Genomic DNA, 22,691 nt, shown 5'->3' with positions numbered 1-22,691 from the left:
TTGCTCCCTTCTAATGGGCTGTTATTCAATAATAAAAGGAGTCAACATGTATTATGTTCATAATAGGTTTTGTTGCATTATATACTAACAACATTATTCCTTTATGAGTGTGGTAAAGTTTTAATTTTCCGAAAAAACGAACAGATTAATAAAACGAGAAAAAAACACTTCTTTTTAAATGGTATAAATTTAATGAAGGGCCTATTATTACCACTTAATCTGTGTATGAGACTCAATTCAAGCATTTTTTTATTGATAACTTCTCAATTTTCGACGTTTTTGTTCTTCTTCATTGAAAATGTGAGAATTTTAAATATGTTTTGTTATTGATAAACCTGACTTTGCCATAAAATTTGACAACCGGCAATGCAAAAAGCTAAAAATGACAGAGATTCCTAAGTGAAATGCGCTGTTATTAGGTTTGGTATTGCCCTCGATTAAATTCATCTTCATAAAATGATGACATTTCCAACAATTTCCCTAAAAAAAATTCATCTATTTCTTTTTTCAAAGAAAGATATTTGTTCAAAAAATGGTGCATAACGTTTGTGCGCGAGAAAATATGGTTGTCAATTTGCAAAAATGGTTATCAACAGCCCAGCCCATGATTTTTCAAAAATTTCTCATCCGTTCTGTCACTTATTTGCACAATGCGTCAAAGCAATGCATCTCGTTCGCACACCGACACAATGAAAACTCCCTTTCGGTATACGGTTTGAAAGGCAAACAACAATCGTTCGTCTATATGATTCATATTCGAATGCGGCAAGTACACGACAGTCTGTGTCATTGTCCGAAAGGGACGACTGCATGGTTGCGACGGTGATGGCAATAGCAACAGCAATATAGCAACAGCAATATAGCAACAATAACATGCACACGCACAACAATACACCGAATGTACATATCCAAAGAGCGAAAAAAAATCCAAAATGGTAGTTCAGTATTAATTTGCCGTTCATTCTGACGTCTTTGAGCGCCTTTCTTTCATTCCTTGCACATCGATTGTTATTGCGTGTAGTTTTTGCTATTGCGTTTATATATATTTTCTACAATTACATCGTAACTAGTTTAGTGAATCGGCTGGCCGCAATTTTGACAAAGAGAGAAAAAAAAACCAGTGTGAAAAAACAAATCGGCGAACATAGAAATGTGAATATCTTAAAATTGTTTGCGGTGAACTAAGTGGTGTTGTGTATTTTTGTTTCATTTTCTATCGACAAATTATGAACGATGAAAAACTTTGTTTAAATTTCGCTAAAAAATAAAAGCAAATCAATTAGTGTGTAAGCAAAAAAAAGCAAAACCAATAAGAAAATCGCTTGAATCATCACATAATCAAAACCATCTTGTCTGACATCATTCCATATATAATCTTTATTTATCGATTCAGTAGAAAAGTATAGTGAGAAATTTTTTGTACCATTTCGATTTGTGAGATAGAGCGAATGAAAGAGAAAAAATAACAACAAAATAAGAAGCACATTTACAATAACCTATTGATGGTATCTCAATCGCGGCATTGTGTTTCTGCGTGCTGTCTCATGTGCATTCCGTTCGTGGTGTATAATTTTTCATTTTAATGAAAATCAAAGACACAATGGATAGCTCTGCTACACGAACCGGTGGTATGTGTCCATTCATCTCTCTACCTTTTGAGTAGATTGACGAAAAATAAAAACTATATTTCTATTCTATTTAGATAATGTATTATTTAGAATTTATCATGGGGTCCAAGTACCGTCGCGTCAAATGTCATTCAAACATGCAACAACAACAAAAAAATGACACACAAAAGACGAAAGAGAAAATAACAACCGAAAAAAATGCGGAAAGAGATATTACAAATAATCACATCGTTTTCATGTTGAAATTGTATTATTGTTCGGATACGAAAACACATTTTTTTCTCGTCTTTTAAAGAATATTTGTGTGTACATACATATTCGTAGGCATATTAAATTCGAATACACTATCTTTTTTTGGTTTCGTTGATATTCCCGGAAATTTATGAAATAAAAACAATAGAATTTTCTGAGAATAACTGAAATGGATAGAAAATATGTTGGTATGTGGCATCAAGTGAACATTTTAATCGCTGGCGAAATATGATATCGTTTGATTTTAATGAATAAATCACTGTAAATGATGCACCACAGAAATTACTACTTTCTATTTAAAAAAAAAAATGATTTAAAGCGATCAGTGAATGTGTTGAACTTCGCTGTGCAAAAGAAGAAAGAGATATACGAGATTTTTGTGGGCAATATAATTGATTTTCTCGATAAATTGCTGCAAAAGAAAATAAAAAGGAACGACAAGTTCATAAATACAACTAAAACTCGTTTAGCGCGATCTGGCCATGTTACATGGATACATTTCCGCTGCTTGTTTTTTTCTCTCTTTCTTTTGCTTCACACAAAAATCTCAGTTCGCGAAATAAAAAATATACTCAAGATAACTTCCAACAACAACAAAAAATAAGTATTTTTATACGAAAAAAGTAACATTGAACATTTCATTATTTCTGAGTATTCATTCATTTTCGAACGGAATATGAATCGTTTGTCAAGTACACACAAAACGAAGCTAATAGAATTGAATGAATGTTTCTTTCAATCGCAATTTTTCTTTCCATTTTGAATGAATCTAAAGACATGTGAAAGACCAAGCGAAAATCAATGAAAACCGATTTGAATGATTCGTTTCACATTTTGTGATCGTCTTTTCATTTAAAGCATTTATCGAATTTGCTGTGTTTTTCATTTGGTATTCTTTTTTGTGTGGCAGCAGCCGATTAAGTGGATCGCATGTCTTCGTTTTCTTTTTTCATTTATTTCAACTTCTTTACATCTAATTCAATTCAATTCAAATCACTTTATAAGATTTGTTGGTGTGTTTGCTTTGCATCTTTTTTCGTTTCATTGCTATAAGACTCGTTCATTGATTTTGGAGCATGCAACCATTTTTTTATTATCTTGATGCAATTGTATGCATTCATTTGAATGGCTACAAGTATCTTTCGTTTTGATGAAGCACTTTTAATCAATCTATTGAACGGCATAAGTATAAATAATTTTAAACTGCATGACGGCGACGAAGACGGCGACCGCAGTAAGTGAGCTCGGTAAATTGCGGTTTTTATCGCATTCAGCGACTAAATTCAGTATGTTGCAAGACTGTCCATTTTACAGTATTGAACTTGATTTAGCAGACGTACTTTAATCACATACAAACTGGCAGATGTTATTAATTTGAAATCAGTTTTACTTAACAACTCTCGTTTCACGCCTTTTCTAGACTATCGTTGAACCCAACGGTACTCTCTTTCTCTATCCCATAAGTGTTTCTTAAAATTTATTTAGTCTCAAATACGTTCGCGTTTTTCTCACAATTGTTCAAAAATAATATAAATATCATCAAATCATAATGAAAACGATAAATGATGATGTAAAAAGGCGTAAAATGTTAAAAATAAAGTCAAAAATCTCGTTCATTTTGCTCCAATCATTTCGATTAAATTATATATCTGTTGGCTGTCAATCAAAGAAGCGTGGTTCCAACTAGAAAGTGAGTGGAACAAAAGATGCTTGGGCAACAATAGCGAAAATCTACTTCAAACCAATTCAATGGTGTAATGAGAAGTTCTGCGTTTTTATTTATTACTTTTTCGTCTTTGCTTCTTCATTAAATAGCAAAACGATGTGCAATTTAACATTAAAAAAAGAGTAAGTAACATTAATCGGTTTGATATTTGTTTGCGAGAGTAGCAAGCAAGAGAGCGGACGGGTCGAGTTCAACAACAATAAAATCTCATTATTGAATGATTTTGAATAGAAGAGAACGGTTAAAAGCAGGATACATAAAGAACAAAGTCACATTACAAACAAAACAATCAATGTTAAACCACGAACAGGGCAATCCATTCGCAAACAGAGAGAGAGAGAGAGAGATATGCCAGACCGAGAGAGAAACAGCAGAGAATGAGAATAATAATATTGAAGTAAACCAAAAAAAAACAACAACACCAAAGTGAACGATAGCCGAGTAGAGTGCACGTTTAAGTGTATCCATGTCGGATTTTTTTCTCTTGTACTAGCAGCGAGCCTTTTTTCTGCTCGTTTGTTGCAAATATTATAAGGTTTAACGTTTCAGATGTGTCGCATATCGTGCATGGCCACATCAGGCCACTTTCTACAAGACGATTTGTATGTGTCGATCGTTTCTGCATGTACAATATTGCTATCAGTAGACTTTGTAATGCAAACATTTGCTTGTATCATGGTTTGGACGGTTTGATCATTTTGTTCGTTCGGTGGTGGTGGTGATGTAGTCGAAAGGCCACAATATATTTAACGAACGACAAAACCATATATATATTTATTTTTTGGTTAGCACATCGCTTGTGCATCGTCGGTTTATTGAACTTTTTTATGTGTGCATATATGAGTGACGACCAGAAATGCCACAAAACAAAAATGCCACAAAATATTATCTTGCAAATAAAATCGTAATATTTATCTGTTGTTCGTACAGTGTGCACAAATCATAAATGTACATTCTGTTCAGCTGCCGTGCATCGTTGCTCGTGCTATTTAAATAATGAACTGTGGACAGACAGATATATCTATAGAGAATATAAAGGTAATATTTTACACAAAAAAAGAGACCACAGAAAATCATAGTGCACGAAATAAATTAGAAAATCCGACATTTGTATGTCGCACGCATATCGAATGAGCTAAAATTCTAAAGTATCACGACTTTTATGATTCAATTTTCCAGTTCAGTATGTTGTTCATTGTGCGCACCGTTTTCATTTTTTAAAATGGGATTTTGCGAATACATCTTTCTCTCCACACTCTCTCCACATTTCCATAAAATCGGATTTTTGTCTTTCATTGGCGGGCTTCTTTTGTTTTTTATTCAATGATTCAAATTGTTATTAAGTTGTTGCATTGCGCACATGATGAAAAGAATTTATACGATGTTTGTGTGTGCTAAATGAGCTTTGAATCTGTGAGTGTTATCTTTATCATGTGCGCACAAAAGCACACACTATAGAGTTATTTGTCATAATTAAAAGCAGAAGAAACAGCATAAAAACGCGATTTTTGAATACAAAAAGCGCATCGAGAAATGTATACAAATGAAATTGTGCGCGCGAGCGTACGCTCACCAGCCCAACATGAACACAATGATGAAGAAAAAGCGGTTGATTTTTGTGAATTGGGTCAATCTGATTTTGTAGCTGCACGCTGTTCTGCACTGTGCGGAGCGGCTGTTTACTGCTCAACACCACAATTTATAGCCATATTCTTTCGCTACGAAGGTTTTTCACCCGTCTTCATCATCTTCGGCTCATTTCTTTTCTACCTTTTTTTCGTGCCCAAGAGATGCAAGATGGCATCAAATTGCGCAGCGCGTCGTCATCGCGCTATAATCTTCGAACTAACGAACTTCGAATGGCAAACTCAAACAAGTTTGCGATCATTTTCATTTCGGTTCGTGTTTTGAAATGTAAAACAACGAAGCTAAGTTATTGCTGCTGCTGCCGACGATGATGATGTTGCTGTTTCTTCTGGCACAAAGTTCGCGCCTTCATTCCATTTGCTTTCTGCTTTTCATCGTCATACATACAAAGAAAGGAACGAGCAATGAGTAAGATTGGATCGTTTCTCATCTCTTCTTTTTTTATCGAATATTCTTCTTCGTACCATTGAAAAGTGTACGTGTGTTCTCGTTTAAGCTTGTATTTTTTGATGGTAGAAGAGAGAAAAAGAAACCATTAAATTTTAACATTTTAAGCTGAAAAACGACATTGCATGAGCGATCTTCAAGAAACAAATGAACAAAGATGGTTCCACAAGACCATTGTGCGCGCAAGCGCTCACACACACGCTCTATGTTCGAATAGCGAATTGACCGGAGCAAGCTAGAGCGCACAAGCATTTAACGAGTGAGTGTACGTGTGTGTGAGTGTTTGTGCATGCGAAAGAGTACGACAAAATAGAAAACAAAAACACGATCAAACCATAATTTAACTCACACGCTTTGGCTTTGTTGCCAACAGTTTCATTAGTCTTCCTCCAACGGTTCAACGCTTAACACCGAATTTTAAGAGAAAAAAAACAACAACCTAAACGCTAAATATTACACGTTCATACATCATCACACGGTTTAGTTGGTCGGCCCAAAATAATAAAAAAAAAACAAAAATTACATTCGGCAAATGTGCGTGAATACAATTCACATTTAAATCGGTAGTAGCTTGAGTGAGTTTTGCTTTCACAAGAAATAAATTCAACGATCTCGCCGGGATCAGTGAACAGATTTTGTTTCGTTCGTTTTTCTACGGAATTTTGTATCAAATTCAAGTTATTCATTCAATTGAATGAGTTTTTATCTGGTAAATTTGTAGAAGTTTGGTGAATTCGATTTAAAAGAAGAAGAGAAAAAAAGACAGTGAAAATAAAACAAAAAAAAAACCAAATTGGAAAATCCCAAAAGTTCAAAGCCGAAAGAAATTATTTCGAAATCCAGAAAATAAAATTTGTGTGACATTGATTGATTTCCGTGGAATGCGGAAAATGGTAATACATTATATTGTCCAGAAATGGCCAATCTTCTTATGCCTGAAAAAAAGTGATCAACAAAAATGCTAGCTAAAATTGCATATAAAATTCCAATCACTCATTCTGGTTTTTCCTTCTTCTAAGAACCATCTTTTAACGAAATTACATTGCAATCGGAGTAGATGCACGGCGCGCTGCATATGTAACGAAAACAGACATGAATTTGATGTGCGGTGTGCAGTGTTATTTTTAAATTGCAATTGAACATGAAATACCCAGCTTTTTCTCGGTAAAAAAGAAAAGCGAATTGAATATCAAACGATGCATTTGCACAGAGGAAATGTGTGTGCAGAGTGTGACATGATGGCATCATGTCAAATGACACCAAACCGTGCACATACGATTCGTTTGTGTTGCCATTAAGTTACCAAGCAACAATCCTATTTGTCTTCATTGGATCATCATTTATTTATTTAAATAGATCTGCTTTTTTCTCTACACAATTTTTTTGCTGCGGGCTGCTATTTTCACTCGACGACGAATTCTTGCGTCGTGACTGCATCGTTATGCGAACAAGCCAATTTGACTATATTTGAATGTGTTTTTTAAAATCTCTTTTCTCTTCATTCATTTCAACTTCTGTTGCTCTTTAGTTTCTAATTTTAGAAAATTACTTCAACACCGACGTTATTTGTGCGGTCTGTCGATGTTGTGTTTCACTGATTTGGTTTATTGTCACCGAAGAAAAAAAATATATAGAATTTTCAATTGAACATGCACATAATTAACACCGGATGCAAATGACACACGAATAGGCATGAAATTAACTTGGCTAATTTTAAATGCCGTTATATGGGATGGCACAAAGAATTTCATGTTGAGAGACATTCCAAAGAAGTTTTGGACATACATCGATGTTGAAATTTGATACCGACTAATTCCACCGAGACCAATCAACAAGACATCCACTTTTACCCATGAATTGAATATATTTATTAACGATGAAATCATTAAAAATTCATCAAGAATGAATACGAAGTACGGAAGAGGAAAAACATTGTTTTGGTATTGCTCATCATGCACACTTCACGCCTAATAATATTTAAACAAAACTCATTTTCATTTGAATTTTGTCGATACGAAATAATGCGTTGTTGACATTTGCAATTGTTTATTTTACGATATAAACTAATACCATGTTTATACCGCACCAAATTATCATAACAAATAAAATATTGTGTCTTCTTGGCATCTGTTATTCATTTGTTCAACGTTTGTCACATAAAATTCGAATAAAATATTCGATACGCTTTTTTTAAGTGTATACCTTCGTCATCATCATATAAGCATGTCGTAAAAAAGTTTTCACATCAACTTCCATAACGGCGCCCAAGCCCAATTCAATCAAATTGAAAGCCAACGAAGAAGTCGAAAAAAAAATCAATAATTTCTCGCCACATTTAATACCTTAAATGGCCATCCGAAGATAGTCTCATCGAATTATGCATACATTAGAGCCCAACAAATGCAGTCATGTTTTTTCTATTATTCTCCCTCTCTCCATCTCCAGATATTCACGTTTTGGCTCCAATCAGCTGGAAGAAATTTTTAATTTGAAAGTTTTCTAATAAATTGGAAATCCGGTAAATTTGTTCACACTTTCTTACCAATTTCTGTGTTATTGGGGCGAAATGGTTGAAAAGAAGAAAGAAACCGAAGTCAATTTGTTTTTTTTTTTCGGCAAAGCAACCTTTAGTATTCTGGCTAAAATATCATTGGGTCATTGGACGGCCACATCAATTCTTAATGCTGGAGAAATAGAGACCTCTCCGAGAGAGAGAGAGAGAGAGAGAAAGCAAGAAAGAGGTAAAGAGACATTGACGTGAATTTTCTGTATTGATTGAATTGAAGCAATTTTTTTCCTTACAAATCACTAAGACTTGAACTAGAACTCAGTCTCTCCAAAAAAACAAACATTTTCACTTTGCACGCACAAAAATTCGAGTTCAAATGATTTTGACCAAAAATGGACGTTAGTTCCGGTTGTTGGTTATACTAAGAAAATAATGCTTTTACTACTGCCATTAATTCAATTACATAATTATGCTTGGTATTTGCTTTTACTTGTTGCTTGTACATAGTAGCTCATTTTGAAAGTAACAAAAAGTGTCGGCATCAAAACCAGTTTCAGACCAATCACTGACTGAAAAAGTAATAAAAAAAGCAACACAAAACAAAGCAAGTTTTTTGTTTTTTCGCCAAAGTAGCACCAGTTCAACAAGACATTGATATGTTCCGTCTTTTCTTAAGCCACATTTCTTTTTCAATTCATTCGAATTCTGTGTGCTGCCTTTTTCTTACACGTTTACACTTCACAATGGTCGTCGATGTCGTTCGCGCACGTTTCAAAAATCGTTTATGCGTTTTACAAGCGAAGCAAACAACCCAAATGGTATTAGCGAAATGTTTAATGCTCCAGCTGCGATTTTAGAAACCAAATGAACTGATCAATGATCGATAAAGAAACGCTCAATGTTGGCAGCAACAGCTGGAAACTATTCAGCGTATCAAATCGAATCGAATCAATAAGCGAAAAAAAAATCGTATCATTTGGATGGACCAGAAAATATCAGCCATGTGTGGATTTGTTTGAAATGATTGTCTGCAATTGAGGGCATCGCCGTTTAGATACTTTCATCCGAGCAAAATTTGTACATTAACCCATAAACCTATATCACCTTATTGGACCGTTTGATTTCGAGTTTGTTTATGTTCTGAATCGGCTTGAAAAGTGCCAATGGCATAACTACACAGCCCACAAACCATTTAAATTCACATTCGGTTTGTCATTGTCACGTTGAAGCAAATCTCATTGCAAAAACAAAACGCTTCTCATTTTGTGCACAAATTGAATCAACTCGCCTACGCCTCTCCACCGAACCGATCACGCACTTCAAATTTCGACTGTACAAATTGCATAAGCCAATAGAAACCGATTATAACCACCTCCGTATTTATTACCTGTATATGGTCACAATGTTTACAAGTGAATTTTACTTTTCAACATTATTTCAAACAAAACCACAAACAACAACAACAAAAATAACACTTTTACAACGGCCCATAAGTATTCATGACAGGCAGCAACGATGAAAAATAAATATTTTATTATTGACAAAACAACGAATCGTCGAAAATGATAAGCTGTTTTTTAAATCGCACGTCTCTGTGACTCTTTCTTTCTCTTTTTTCAATTTCTACTAATGAATTGTATTGTTTTGACATTCTGGCGTCGGTATGATATCATCTTCATCAGCATCGACCAGAAAAATTGATGGAGCTTTAACGAGAAGCAGTAAATACGTGTTTAATGTTTTATTTTACTAAACGTGTATCAACTTTAGCAAGTGCTCTTTCGCATCTGCATGTTTTCAGTTTCGTTCGAATGTGTATTTGATGCCGACGTCAGCTTCAACTCTAATAAACATTGTAATTTGAGTTTGATAACACAGGCAGCTTCGATACGTGTGTGTGCTTGTTTATATTTTTCCTCATTTCTATAGAAGAAAAAAAATTGAATAGAGCATTTTAAGTGCAAATTATTTTACATTGAAGCATTGCTATCGATTTCATCGTTTCAAGTATATATCCGCCTCTGGGTGATTGAGACGAGAATTTGAAGACGCTTACATTATATACACATTTTTTCACATCAGAAATGTTTGCGTTCTAAGCGAAATCAAGGCTGTTTGTTGTTGTCTTCACCATATTTACTATCTATCATCTTTTCATTGAGTAATCGATCTTTGAAGTCTTTTTCGGCGATTGTTTAAAAAATATATACATATATTTATTAAAATGACTTGATATTTGAAATGAATGGCTTGATGTCTCTATTCATGACGATGTGCCGCTCATTTTTTTTGCAATGCTAACGAACAGCGAACATTCGAATGTCACACACATACATCCATAACGACCACGTTCAATCTAAATTTGTTTTGTATTTCGTTTGTTATTGTTAAAGAAAAATAGTTAAACATATATTTATGCGCCATAATTCAAGTAGTTTTATATTGTACAGTCATTCGTTGTGATGTTAATCAATTTCTGTATTTCGGTCACATTTACATATTTCGGTCAATCAAAAATGGTATGTCATGTGAGTATGGCTCATACCCACCTTTTCAATCGAATTTAACGGGCTACATACGTTTTCCAATTGAACGCGTAGCAGCTGATTTACTGTAATATATACACTATCTAAATTTCAATGTCAACATTGATAAATCGGCTAGAAGTAATCTAATCGAATTAGCTGCGAATTTGTGCCCATGTATACAAATACTTCCCGGTCGAAACATTTTCCCATATTCGTTCAATAGAAAAGAAATATTACTCGTTAACAACGTTTGACTCACGCTTTGTTCGAAATTAAAAAAAAAAACATTGAAGAATTTAAAAAGGAAAACAAAGAAGAAAAAAATCGAAACAAAGCCAATTTCTATGTGAAAACAATGAATTGCAGCTTATTAAGCAAATATTTTGCCATTTTCAAATAGTTTTCACGAAATTAGTTTTAATTAACTCATCGCAATTCAGTCGAACAATTTTTATGGGCACGTAAATTTGTTTCGATCGCATGTCAATGCCCATTTTAAAACATTGTGACGCATTTAATTCATATTCGATTTGATGAAGAGAACCGAGAAATATCGTGTGATTTTATTGCGAAAGCGTTTCATTGGCAAAATTAATGGAAACAAAAATTGTTCGATGTAGACAAAGACGTTTCTAAAAACGGTAAATCTACAAAAAAAAGATGAAGAAACAACATTGTGTGCGAGTGCACCGTGATCATGATCTTGAGTGCAATAAAGACAACTTACAATTGCAATGAGCACTTAGCCGAACGATAAGACATGGGAAAATTTTACGACGTGGAAACACAAAAAACACACACACACACATCGATTTAGAAATAGCAATGAAAACTTGTGTTAAAGGTGCACGGGCGTTCAAGAAATAAACTAAACTTGAAAACATTTTTCCTAGTGATGAATTCTTTTTTCTCTATTCGTTGTGGCTGTCGCTCGTTTTTTGTTGTTTCCAGTAGAAAAACCTGTTCGCAAAGCAACTTAGTTTTTGCTTTTGTTTCTTGATTCAATGTGGATAAGAAAAGTACGCGTACACCTTTCAAAGAAGTGCACTGCAAATGTACATAAAAGATTGAATTAAACAAAAAAAACTCCGCGAGTTAGAGAAAGAAAGAGAAAGAGTCTTCTTCAAATAGCAATAATAGTCACCGTTTCAAATATACGAGCAGCATAAATAAATAGTGAGGTGGCTCGAACGATTGTGGTTCAGAATGTTGGCGCAAATGATGGCAAAACTGAAACACAAGTGAAGAAACAAACAAAAAAAGACCCCAACACATCTCCACAAAGCGAGTAATCTACATGACAATGATTCTTGTGCAACACATGAAATTGCGTGCGCTCGATTGCTTGATTTTATCTTGCCTTGTTTGTGTATGTCTCTATCTCTCTTTTTCGTTTTGGCACATTCACCATATCGATACATTGCGAACAAATGTGGTTTTTGTGCTTATTCCAGTCGTTGTGTATTTTCTTTCATTCTATTTTCACTGTAAACTGTTTATAAATAAATGTTACGTGGTTCTTTTCGATTTTGTTGTTTTCTCGCTTCTACATTCGCTGACTGAATGTAAGGGCTTCGATTCATTTAGTTTATACATTCAATTTGATGCGATTTCACGACGATGAGATTCTTTCGTGTCAATTTATGTGCTGTTTTCGATTCTATGCACGTGTGTGTGTGTGTGTGTGTGTCTGACCAGAGAGAGAGAGAGGTCTCACACAATGTGCATTGACTTCGGCCCCAAGTGTGAAGACATTTATGAAGTGAATCAAGTAAATAGTATGATCGTCCTCATAATTACAGTCATCGTTCGCAACGACTCAAATAGCAAAATGGGTAATAAAACACGCGCATTTCATTGCTGCTGGTGTTGATGCACACCGACGACACAAAAAAAAACGGAGCATACATACCTGACCATTTATGTAGCATACTTCACTACGATTGTGAGGCGGCTGCCTTACACCATACACTCTTTTTTGTGCGTTGTGCATATGCATACAGTCGTAGTAACTGAACTTGTGCCATTGAAATGTGAACTGATTTCACATGAAACATTCCTTTATTATCATTTATTATTATTGTTGTTGGGCGAAAGCGCGCGCGCGACTTCATGTGTATGCCTCTGGCAAATTCTCGTTTGTGTGCTCGTTTCACAGCCCAGCAACGTTCACATATTGTTTTTTTTTTTTCGTTGTTCTCTTCTGTTAACGGTATTCCCAAACGACGTCGCACATGCACAATATAAAAAAACCGAAGACCCGCGTAAATATTTGCGTGTGCATTTTTTTAGCTCGACCATTCAATCAAATGGAATCATTATTAATTTGACGAGACCAACCCATTGACTGAATTGACTTTGAGAATTGGCCAAGCCGCTGGCTTTTTGCGTCGTCGTCGATTGTTGATTTGATTTAATAGAAGCACAAGTTTGTATCGAATGAAAAATGTCAATTTTGTATTGTGACACCCCTTAAATGACCAAGAGCAATCAAAATGGGCTAATGGAATACATAGTTTATTATGGCATGACATACTTCATTCACTATGCTATTTCCACCATTTTCATTGTGTTTGGAGTCGTCAATGTTCTCTTGCATATATTCCACCTTGTTGCATGAGCACTCCTATGAAAATGAGAGCACTTGAAGTGATAATGCGATGACTTCATTCAATGCAATAAATATACACAGCGAGTAGCTCATTTATAAAACAAAAGTCCACTTCAAGCACATACAAATATACACACAGAGTGAGCCAAAGACACACACACACAGAGCGAGAGAAAGAGAGAGAGAGAGTAAGAGAGAGTGAAGGAAGTGTGAAGCGTTTTGTGAATTACCGTCGACTTAATGGTTCCATTCAAAATGTGTTTCCATTTCCAGTATCAGACACACGAAACAAGAATAAAGAGAATAAATGAACGGCACAAGAAATGACTCATCTGCCTCATTTATTATTGTGTATTTTTAAACAGTGTGTGTGTGTTCGGGTCTTAATATATCCGAACGCAATTTAGAAATATGTTATTTTTCTCCATCGTACACGAAATTTTAGAAAGGTTCAATGGATTACCGAATTACCGATAATTAGAGAACGACCATTGTAACCGATGATACAACGTCAAAATGTTGCCTATTTAAAATGCTGTCAACGTTTGTCATTGCTAACAAATGTGACGATAATGAGTTTAAAGCATGAAATGTTCATATTACGATCCTCGTTGGTTCGTTGAAATTGTGGATTTCATGCGGGAAATGAATTATTTTTTATTTATTACCAGAAGCATTCTTTCCATCCATCAATCGGCTTGAGTTCATTCAAACTTTCAACGAATCACTGGATGTACATTGTACACATTTCTAACCGCCAATTCACAAGAAAAGTATATGCGTATGTACATTTCATCGGTATGCATGTTTATTCGGCGTGTGTGTATGTCATTTTCAAAACGATTTGTGTGTTATTCAAACACGGAAAAATGTCATAAGTTATTCTGATTTCAAAATCATTCCCGTATATTTTACTGCACTGCACGTATATTTCTGCCTAATCTGTTCGGAAAAAATATCGGAATGCACAACACAAAGCCTCAAATGACACACAGAGAACAACACACAAACCCAAACAAGAAGCCATTGCAATGATAATATGCAAAGATTTCGCGCTCGCTAAGCATATGTGCATATTTTATGTAAACAAATCGGCATAAATTACGTGGTATTTGCTTTAAACCCTGCTTGCTTTAGTGTGCAATGCGACAAATGCATTCGACGATGGAAACAACGAAAGAAAGAGAAATAAAGAGAGAGAGAGAGTGAGAAATGCAAAAAAGAGACACACTAACGAACGAACGAATGGACATAAATAAACACAAATCGTACAATGACAACAATACAACCGAAAAAAAACCCTAATGAGAGATTGTACACATTGTAGAGTAATGTCCAATCGATAACGAAACGTCATTATTCGACAACAGTATATGTCCGAATGCACTGAAGCACTATGCCAGTCAGCCAGTCACAAAAGTATGCTCTTTTGGTCTAAACAGCAAATATTCAGTGATTCATTTAAGAATGCAAAAGGGTCATTGCATTTCAACAAATTACATTGACTCGTTAAGTTATATTGTGCTTATGATCAATATTTTTGTCGTAGTCGAAAATTACACCAAAAAAAAACGCCGTTTCCGTGGCGTCAATAATATTCATGCCAAATGGATCGCATATCCGAATATTCAACGCTATGGAATCAGCGTTAACGAAAAAAGGGCGATACATGTAATTGGTTTACAAACGCATTAGACTTTTGTCTCCGTTCGATTAAATATCGAGGATATTGCTTTAGTTGATTAAATTTGTCTAATAAAAAGACGCAGTAAAAAAATGTGGTGATAATAAGTGGTGTTATGAGAGTTAAAACGTGTAAAAAAGACACAAAGAGATTATCGATTTCGTTTGACCTGGTTTTGATGACGGCAAGCTATCATTGTCTTTATGTATACAGAGTAAACTCGTCAACAGCTTGATATTCGTTTTTTTTTCGTTGCCAAACAAAGAAAAGCAATTTAAAAATAAAGTTTGATCGAGCACGTTCAATCCCAGCCCCTGCTTTTAATCATTTATCTAACACGACAAATGTTGATAAAACAATGACGTTCCTTAATTTTTTTCCCGTTAATTGAGAGCAATTACGATTACGAATCGTCTAATGATTTTTACAACTCGCGGGCAAAACTGAAAATAAAAACACCAACATTTTTACGATGCGCATTTATGTCGGCGAGCGATAACTACATAATTATTATTTTTTTGCATACATTGCGCGTCATTTTTTTATTTGGATGATTCACGTCATATGAATGAACCATGAATGTAGAAAAATGTATCGTCTTCGGGTGACCGAATGAAAATTCGATGGAATTGACAACAAGTTCTGTCTGCCGTATACACAATGTGAATGCTGAAACAGCGATTTAATTTAAAGTTTATATTTTATGTTGTCTGCCAAACTGTAATTATATTACAGTAGTTGTCGTCATCTGGAGTTGTTGAATAAAAAAAACACTTGCATCTCTCTCGGCACATAGTTTCCCTCTTATAATATCAGCATACTTGATGTAACTCAATGTTGACATTCTTGAAATTCAATTTTCATGACTTTCATTTCAATATAAAAACACAAACAAGAAGACTCATTTTCATTACAAAGAGAAAAAAATAGTTTACTGTTTGTTTCGTCATTTTTAGCCGTATTTGGATTAAGCAAATCTTTTCAAATTGGCATTTTATCACATTTTCTCAGTCTTCCTCCACTTTGAACCGTACAAATGGCATTTGATTTAATAATGAGCAATTTGTTTTCTCTCTCTTTCCCCCACCAGTTAGTGCAATAGTTGAATATAATTATACAGCAAAGGAATCGGATGAAATAACATTAGCAAAAGGTGCCATTATAAACAATATAAAGCGTCAATCAGGCGGTTGGTGGGAAGGTACACTGGCGTCAACTGGCAAAACAGGCATGTTTCCCGATAATTTTGTACGTGTTCTTGAGTCGGACGATAAGAGTCCGGTAGTTTTGAGGTACGTTTCGAATTTATCAATTATTTCGTTTCGAGTATTTGATCGAACCATATTCATTTTTAAAACATTTTTTTTCCGTTTTACACAGAGATAAATCAGAGACAAAAAATCGTCGTTGCAAAGCTGTTTACAGTTATACGCAAAATAATAATGATGAATTAACACTGGCTGTTGGCGATATTATTGAATTTCTGGGTGAAGTTGAAGAAGGTTGGTGGCGTGGTAAATTGTCCGGTAAAATTGGCGTATTTCCATCGAATTTTGTTGAAGTGTATCAAAGTACGTCGCCCGTATTTGCAAAGCGTATCAGTAATAATAACGGCACCGCAAACAATAATAACTCCCGAACCAGTTTGAATAATTTAAATAGTTCGAGAGAGGATTTGGTCAGCAGCAATACTTCCACGAGCAGCGAAAAGGATGCACCTAGTTTACCGCCCAAACCAGGTACGAAAATTAACCTATTACACCGAACTATTAATAATAATCTAAACTAGATTACTTAAATTGTGTCAGTGTTAATTTTAGCATTAAATTTATCGCTCAATTGGCCACACAGTTCAGTGAAGTGAAAGTGAATAATTAACTCAAATTCAAATTCATTGTCTTCAGACAAAGACAAAGGTCAAAGTGTGCCAATTCATTACGAACAAACAAGTGCAACCATATGCGACTACTCATCAAAAAAAACATATCACATGTGTTTAGTCGTACATGTATGTGCGGTCTGTTATTGATTCCAATCAGTAATAAAGATGATCATTGTGTGCATGACGTCATACTCGCATGTACTTGCTCTGTTCTCCCCTCAATTGTATAGGCATTTGAAATGTTTCACATAAAATGTACTAATCAACACACATTTTTAATTAAATTTTGAAATATTCATATCTGTTTTATTGTCATTTCTCGTTTCTTCGTGTGTTTCATTTGCGTCGTCGCTTCTGTTTATTACTTCTGTGTGTTGCTGATGCTGATGCTGTGTGAATTCTCAACCTTGTCGGTTTGACACATCAACACATTCGTCGATTGTACTCACAGTGAGAGAACTGTGCAAAGTTATATTCTCGTATAAGCCAGTAAACGAAGACGAGCTGGAATTAAAGGAAGGTGAAATAATTACGGTATTGAGCAAAGATTTGCCCGACAAAGGCTGGTGGAAAGGTGAACTCAAAGGAAAAGTCGGCGTATTTCCAGATAATTTCGTGCAATTGATCACAGGCGAAGGTAAGTTTTGTTCCAAAGGAATTGTTTCAAAAATCACCGTTTGTTCCGAATAAAAAATGTGTATAAATTCTAATGGTTTTTTGTTTTAAATTTCCTCAGGATCACCGCAAAAAGAGCAATCAAATCATACTCCAGAACGGCCACCGTCAACAACAAAGCTACTAATCAACAATAACACAAACATTAGCAAGAAAATGGACGGTTTGGGTTCAAGAGATTCGATAAATGACACTGGCATTATGGCGGGCAATGTGGCCGCCTATCGAAAATCATTGGAGAATAAATGCAATGAAAATCAACAGGTAACCACGCGCCGAACGCTAATTGAGACAAAATCAACGGCCGAAATTCGTAAAAGTCTTGAGAATCTTGATGAAAGAAAATCAACACCGCCACCATTGACCAAAAAACCAGTGGTGCCAATAAAAAAATCGCCAACCGTCGGCAGTGTGGCCGGAAACATATTCTCCGGTTTAAAACAGAAAGTAAAAAGTGTCGAACAAAAAATAACCCATCACGATAGTATGGATGGTATTGGTCCAAGTAAGAGTGTGAGTCATGTGGCCGATAACAATGAGAAAGGTATTAGCGGTGAGCGATTACATCGCGATGATTCGGAATTCGATCAAGTTGAACGAAATTCATCGATTTTACCAGATATGCGAGCCCAACGAGCCAAAGCACCAAAACGACGATTGCCTTCATCGAATTCGACCAGTTTGGGCGAAAGTTTGTCATATGAAAATGGTGATTCGCCAACACCCGCATCACCCGTTCTCGCAAATGAAACAAACATTCACAAATCCGAAGAGGATTTAACAAAGCCAACAAAACAACGCGAATGGGAAAAGAACCGAGCACCATGGATGGAAGAATTGAAAGCTAGTCAAGCCAAGAAAACGTCACCGGGTAGCATCGAAATGCGCTCACCGGACAGCACCAACAGCGATAACAATGTCGAACAGAAAACAACACACAGCAATTCATTTAACAATAGCCATAAAAAGGAAATAAATACATTTGAGGTGCGAAACAGCAGCGTTGACATTAAACAAACAGAGAGAACATCAAGCGATTCAACATTCCATATCAAGAAAGAACCAATCGAAAATCCATTGGTCAAGCCATCGTTGGCAACGAAAATTTCCATTTCAGATTCATCAACAACGACCGTTAGCGATGAAAATACAACAAATAATGGTATCAAGGTCAGTTCAAGGCAATTTTTGATTTTTTTTTTATTGGTTTTTAATGTGGGAATTAAATATTCATTTTTAAAGGGACGACCAACGAGTGTAACACTGCGAAATGTAAATCTGCCACCAGTGGGACGTCTTACAAAAACAATTCACGACAACGGTGGTACGGTTCAGACTTCGACGGCCACAATTACAAGCAAAACAGCAACGATCATACAAGATGATGCGACAAATCACACGGGACCAACTGTAGTCACCACCGTCACATCGGATAATGTTTGTTCGCGCGTTGCTGAGCTTGAATTGCGCGTATCACAATTGGAAAAATTGGCACAAAGACAAAATCAGACCATTGAACAGCTATTGAAATCCCTAAAGGATGAATCGGACAAGGTAAAAACATTGAAACATGAGCTCGATAAATATGCTCAATGTGTAACACAAGTCTAATAATTCTTTGCATACATCCCCAAATAAATAATAATTTTAATCTTTTTCACACATGCTGCATTTTTCGGAACGGATTTATACAATATAATGCGATTCGAACACTCTGTTTTGGGGTTTAATTGCGATTTTTTTTCTACTTTTTTTACATTTCGTTGTTTTTGTTTGTTTTTCTTTTTTTCCACTCACTCTATTTGTTATTATGAAAATTATGATATTTATATCGTTGCCAACATTGTTCGAAATTTCATCATCTCTATCATGCAACATCGTTTTAAAATTCAAATGCTGGTTTATGCAAAAACAAAACAAAATAATCGAAAACACACACGCTATCATTTGGTCACATCTTGAACTATTGTAATAAAAAAAAACAATTACTTAATCAATAAATAAAATATGGAACATGTAATCATCCTTTTTTGCTAAAACGACACATACAAATTTTGATGTTGAACTAACATTCAAACATCTTAGCATCACAGACCTTCAACACCTAAGGCTTATAACCGATATAAATGATAGAAACACATTAGAATTAAAGTGTCTCTGACAAAATTATATTGTATAACAAAAGAAATAACGTTATTTGTGACTGTTTTATATCAATAAATGGAATATCATTTGGAATTTTAACTTAAAAAAAAAAAAAACGAACAAACAGAAAAGCCAGATAAAAATCAATAACACAATAAAAAATTTAAACAAAATTCAAATTAGAAAATCACTTGCTTCATTTAACGGGAAGAAAATCGAAATTTAAAAGAAAAATAACTAAAAAATATATCATTAATTGATGTCGATGAGATAAAAGACAACAAACTATTTACACACATAATACATATAAATTTTATTTTGCTAAAAGTGTGCGGTGCGCATATTTACTCCTACTACAATAGCTAAGCATTAATATAATTGCATTCAAATTCTAAATGGAATCACTTGATGTTTTGTTCTCTTTTCCGTCTTAATGCAAAGGAATTAATAAAAGTCACCATCTTAACCAAGCACAAGCGAGAGATTAAAATCAATTGAAACAATCAATCTCAGCGAATTGATGATGTCAATAAAAATAGTTCGTAACGATGTGTGTGTTGATTCACTTGTTGCTTGGCGATGTTTATGTTCGACGCCATTGTTTAACGCATCATTCTCAATGTTAAATCAATCTAACAAATTAAACGCCTAATTAACTCTTCGCAATTCACTGAGCACATTGAAATTAAATCTCAATCTTCAACTTATTTATATTCATGCTATTGTTTAAAACTAGCAATAAATTTTCCAATGCTCTCACAAAAGAAAGTCGATGTCTATTTTGAAAATATTTTTGTCAAATTTAACTGTTCACAGAAGCAAAAATTACTAATGATGCTTGAGCCAATTGCACGCGAACTGCACCAAAATCGATGTAAACAATCAGAGAAGTGATGATATGACATGGCGCAATTTAAACAGTCTGATCACTCGAGTGAAATAAAGCCAGTTTTTTCTCTCTCTCGCATTGCTTCATTTTTCGCTACCTAAATATAGCTCGAAATACGAATGTAAACATTTAATCAAATATCTATGAATTATGCTGGAAAATAAATGCGCGTGAAAGATATTTAAGAATTATTATTATTATATGAGGAATTGAAGGGTGTGATATTGCCATAATCGATTACATTGCTAGACACACACACATACATAGCCTAGATGAGTTTAGAGTGAACATATTTTTTACTTTTTTTAAAAAAAACTATGCGAGAAAACCGATCCATTCACACAACATAAAAGTATTCAGATTGTATTATGCAGAAAACACAATTATTTTAAGGACAAATCAACGATTTATCTATGCTCAATTTAGTTTCTTTTTTCCTTCTTCACGTTCCTCTTCATATCCAATACAATCTAGCCTTAGCTGATTTAATTTTTAGAGAAAGAAAAACTATTCAACTATTCCATATCAATCAAATTGTGCAAGTGCAAGTATTTATTTGAATTTCAAAAATGAATTTCCTTCCTCAAAGAGAATAACAAATGGAAGAAAAAGACGTAATTCGTACAGTCATTTTTTTATATCCCGTAGACTTTATGTTTAAGAACATATTATTAAAACATGTATTAAGATTCGATAATCTGATCAACGAACACAATTTTATTGGTCGAATTGAAATGTAAACAAATTGTTTTTAACTAGATACAAATAAAAATCCACGTTTCGGAACATTAAATTTTGAATTTAATATTTTTTGTAAACAAATTCGAACAATAAACGCCCAATGTATTTCAGTTTTGCCCCTGAGTTTCGAAACTTATGCAAATGCATTGTTGAATTGATAGAGACCTTATAAAAAATAGAAATTCCATTAGAATTTTAGACATTTTTTCTTAGTTGAAAAAAAAAATATATGCAAAAATTCCATTTAGCAAACATTTAGAAAAATCGACCAATTCAAAAACAAAGTATTTTTAAATCACGATTTTTGCGACGTCAATGTTTGCCTGGCTTTTATAAACTATTTAAACAAATATTACAAATGATTTGAGAAAATAATTGAAAAAAAAAATCATATTTACTTCTAGATTGTATTTAATAAAGCTTTTATAATGTAAACATGGAAAATTCCTGAAAAAATTCAAGTGACTACGATTTTTTTTGTATAATTTAATTTAATTTGGAAACGAAAGAATCCGATTTATTATCCAGATTATTTGATAAGTGAATTAAAGAAGGAAAAAGCGATCAGTATGCCTATTGTATTTTGTAAAAACAAATTTTTGAGGAATTTCCCTTGAAAATAATAATATTATGCTGTAAAATATATATAAATTCGCCTATATTGTACTTGAAAGTGAAAAACAAAATGAACATTACAAACATTATTTAATAAATAGAAAATCCAATAAATTTTTATCGTTTTAATTCCGGCGAGATCAACTTGGATAATTAACGAACATTTATTTATGAGGTAAGTCTAGTGTCCTGAGTCAGACATAACAACATTGTTACAAATCGTCTCTATGATGTGATATGAAACTGTGACTGCTACAGCGCAGTATGAGCTTCACAGACCGTTCGTGGGGCCTCAAAATGTTTGACAGTTTTAATTAATTTTTCATGGCTCCGATCCATAGCCTAAATAGTCTCATGGGGAGCTCATGTCTCACCTATTATTTTGTGTCTGCTATGCAACGAATTTTTTTATTTTTTTTACCCGTTAACTCACTCGGCGTTATATTCAATTGTATCATTGCAATCTTATTATAAGATTTCAAGACTTCAAAAAATAAAAAAATTATTAGTATTTCGGATGCATTTGGGACAATATAAAAGTTTGTACATTTTATTTTATATAAATCTCTGAAGTAATTTTATTTTAAATCCAAAATTGCATATTGTAAATGTAAATAAACATATATTGTCATAATGTCAGAATTGAATGCTTGAAATTTAATCAAAATAAATTCAATATCGAATTGAATAATTGATCTTCTTTGTTCAATTT

The 22,691-nt window shown here is 34.1% G+C and overlaps 1 protein-coding gene across 5 annotated transcripts; it reads left to right on the top strand.

Annotated features, from left to right (window-relative positions):
• The first annotated feature begins 936 nt into the window (after nt 1–936).
• On the top strand, nt 937–21,416 carry LOC116341860 (CD2-associated protein). Of its 5 annotated transcripts, none has more exons than XM_031769180.1 (7): nt 937–1,628; nt 16,123–16,324; nt 16,413–16,771; nt 17,366–17,551; nt 17,651–18,759; nt 18,832–19,143; nt 20,551–21,416. In XM_031769180.1, the coding sequence occupies exons 1-7, from the start codon at nt 1,583–1,585 to the stop codon at nt 20,626–20,628; spliced, it is 2,292 nt and encodes a 763-aa protein (XP_031625040.1). In that variant the 5' UTR covers nt 937–1,582; the 3' UTR covers nt 20,629–21,416. The 5 variants fall into 5 exon arrangements, with proteins under 5 accessions (XP_031625040.1, XP_031625041.1, XP_031625044.1 ...); XM_031769181.1 differs by having other exon boundaries at nt 19,675–21,416; XM_031769184.1 differs by having other exon boundaries at nt 938–1,152.
• The last annotated feature ends 1,275 nt before the right edge of the window (nt 21,417–22,691 follow it).

Source organism: Contarinia nasturtii, unplaced genomic scaffold, assembly GCF_009176525.2.
Source record: "Contarinia nasturtii isolate CC-2019 unplaced genomic scaffold, AAFC_CNas_1.1 Cnas_scaffold_810, whole genome shotgun sequence".
Taxonomy (NCBI): domain Eukaryota; kingdom Metazoa; phylum Arthropoda; class Insecta; order Diptera; family Cecidomyiidae; genus Contarinia; species Contarinia nasturtii.
The sequence above is the reverse complement of the archived record's forward strand: the minus strand, read 5'-3'. Positions and strand labels throughout refer to the sequence as shown.

What these genes read in the sequence shown, in the direction of transcription:
- LOC116341860 (XM_031769180.1), top strand. Translation starts at nt 1,583, where the DNA reads ATGAAAATCAAAGACACAATGGATAGCTCTGCTACACGAACCGGTG. An exon ending in AAGAGTCCGGTAGTTTTGAG is followed by an intron (nt 16,325 to 16,412) that starts GTACGTTTCGAA and finishes CGTTTTACACAG; the next exon opens with AGATAAATCAGAGACAAAAA. An exon ending in GCAATTGATCACAGGCGAAG is followed by an intron (nt 17,552 to 17,650) that starts GTAAGTTTTGTT and finishes AAATTTCCTCAG; the next exon opens with GATCACCGCAAAAAGAGCAA.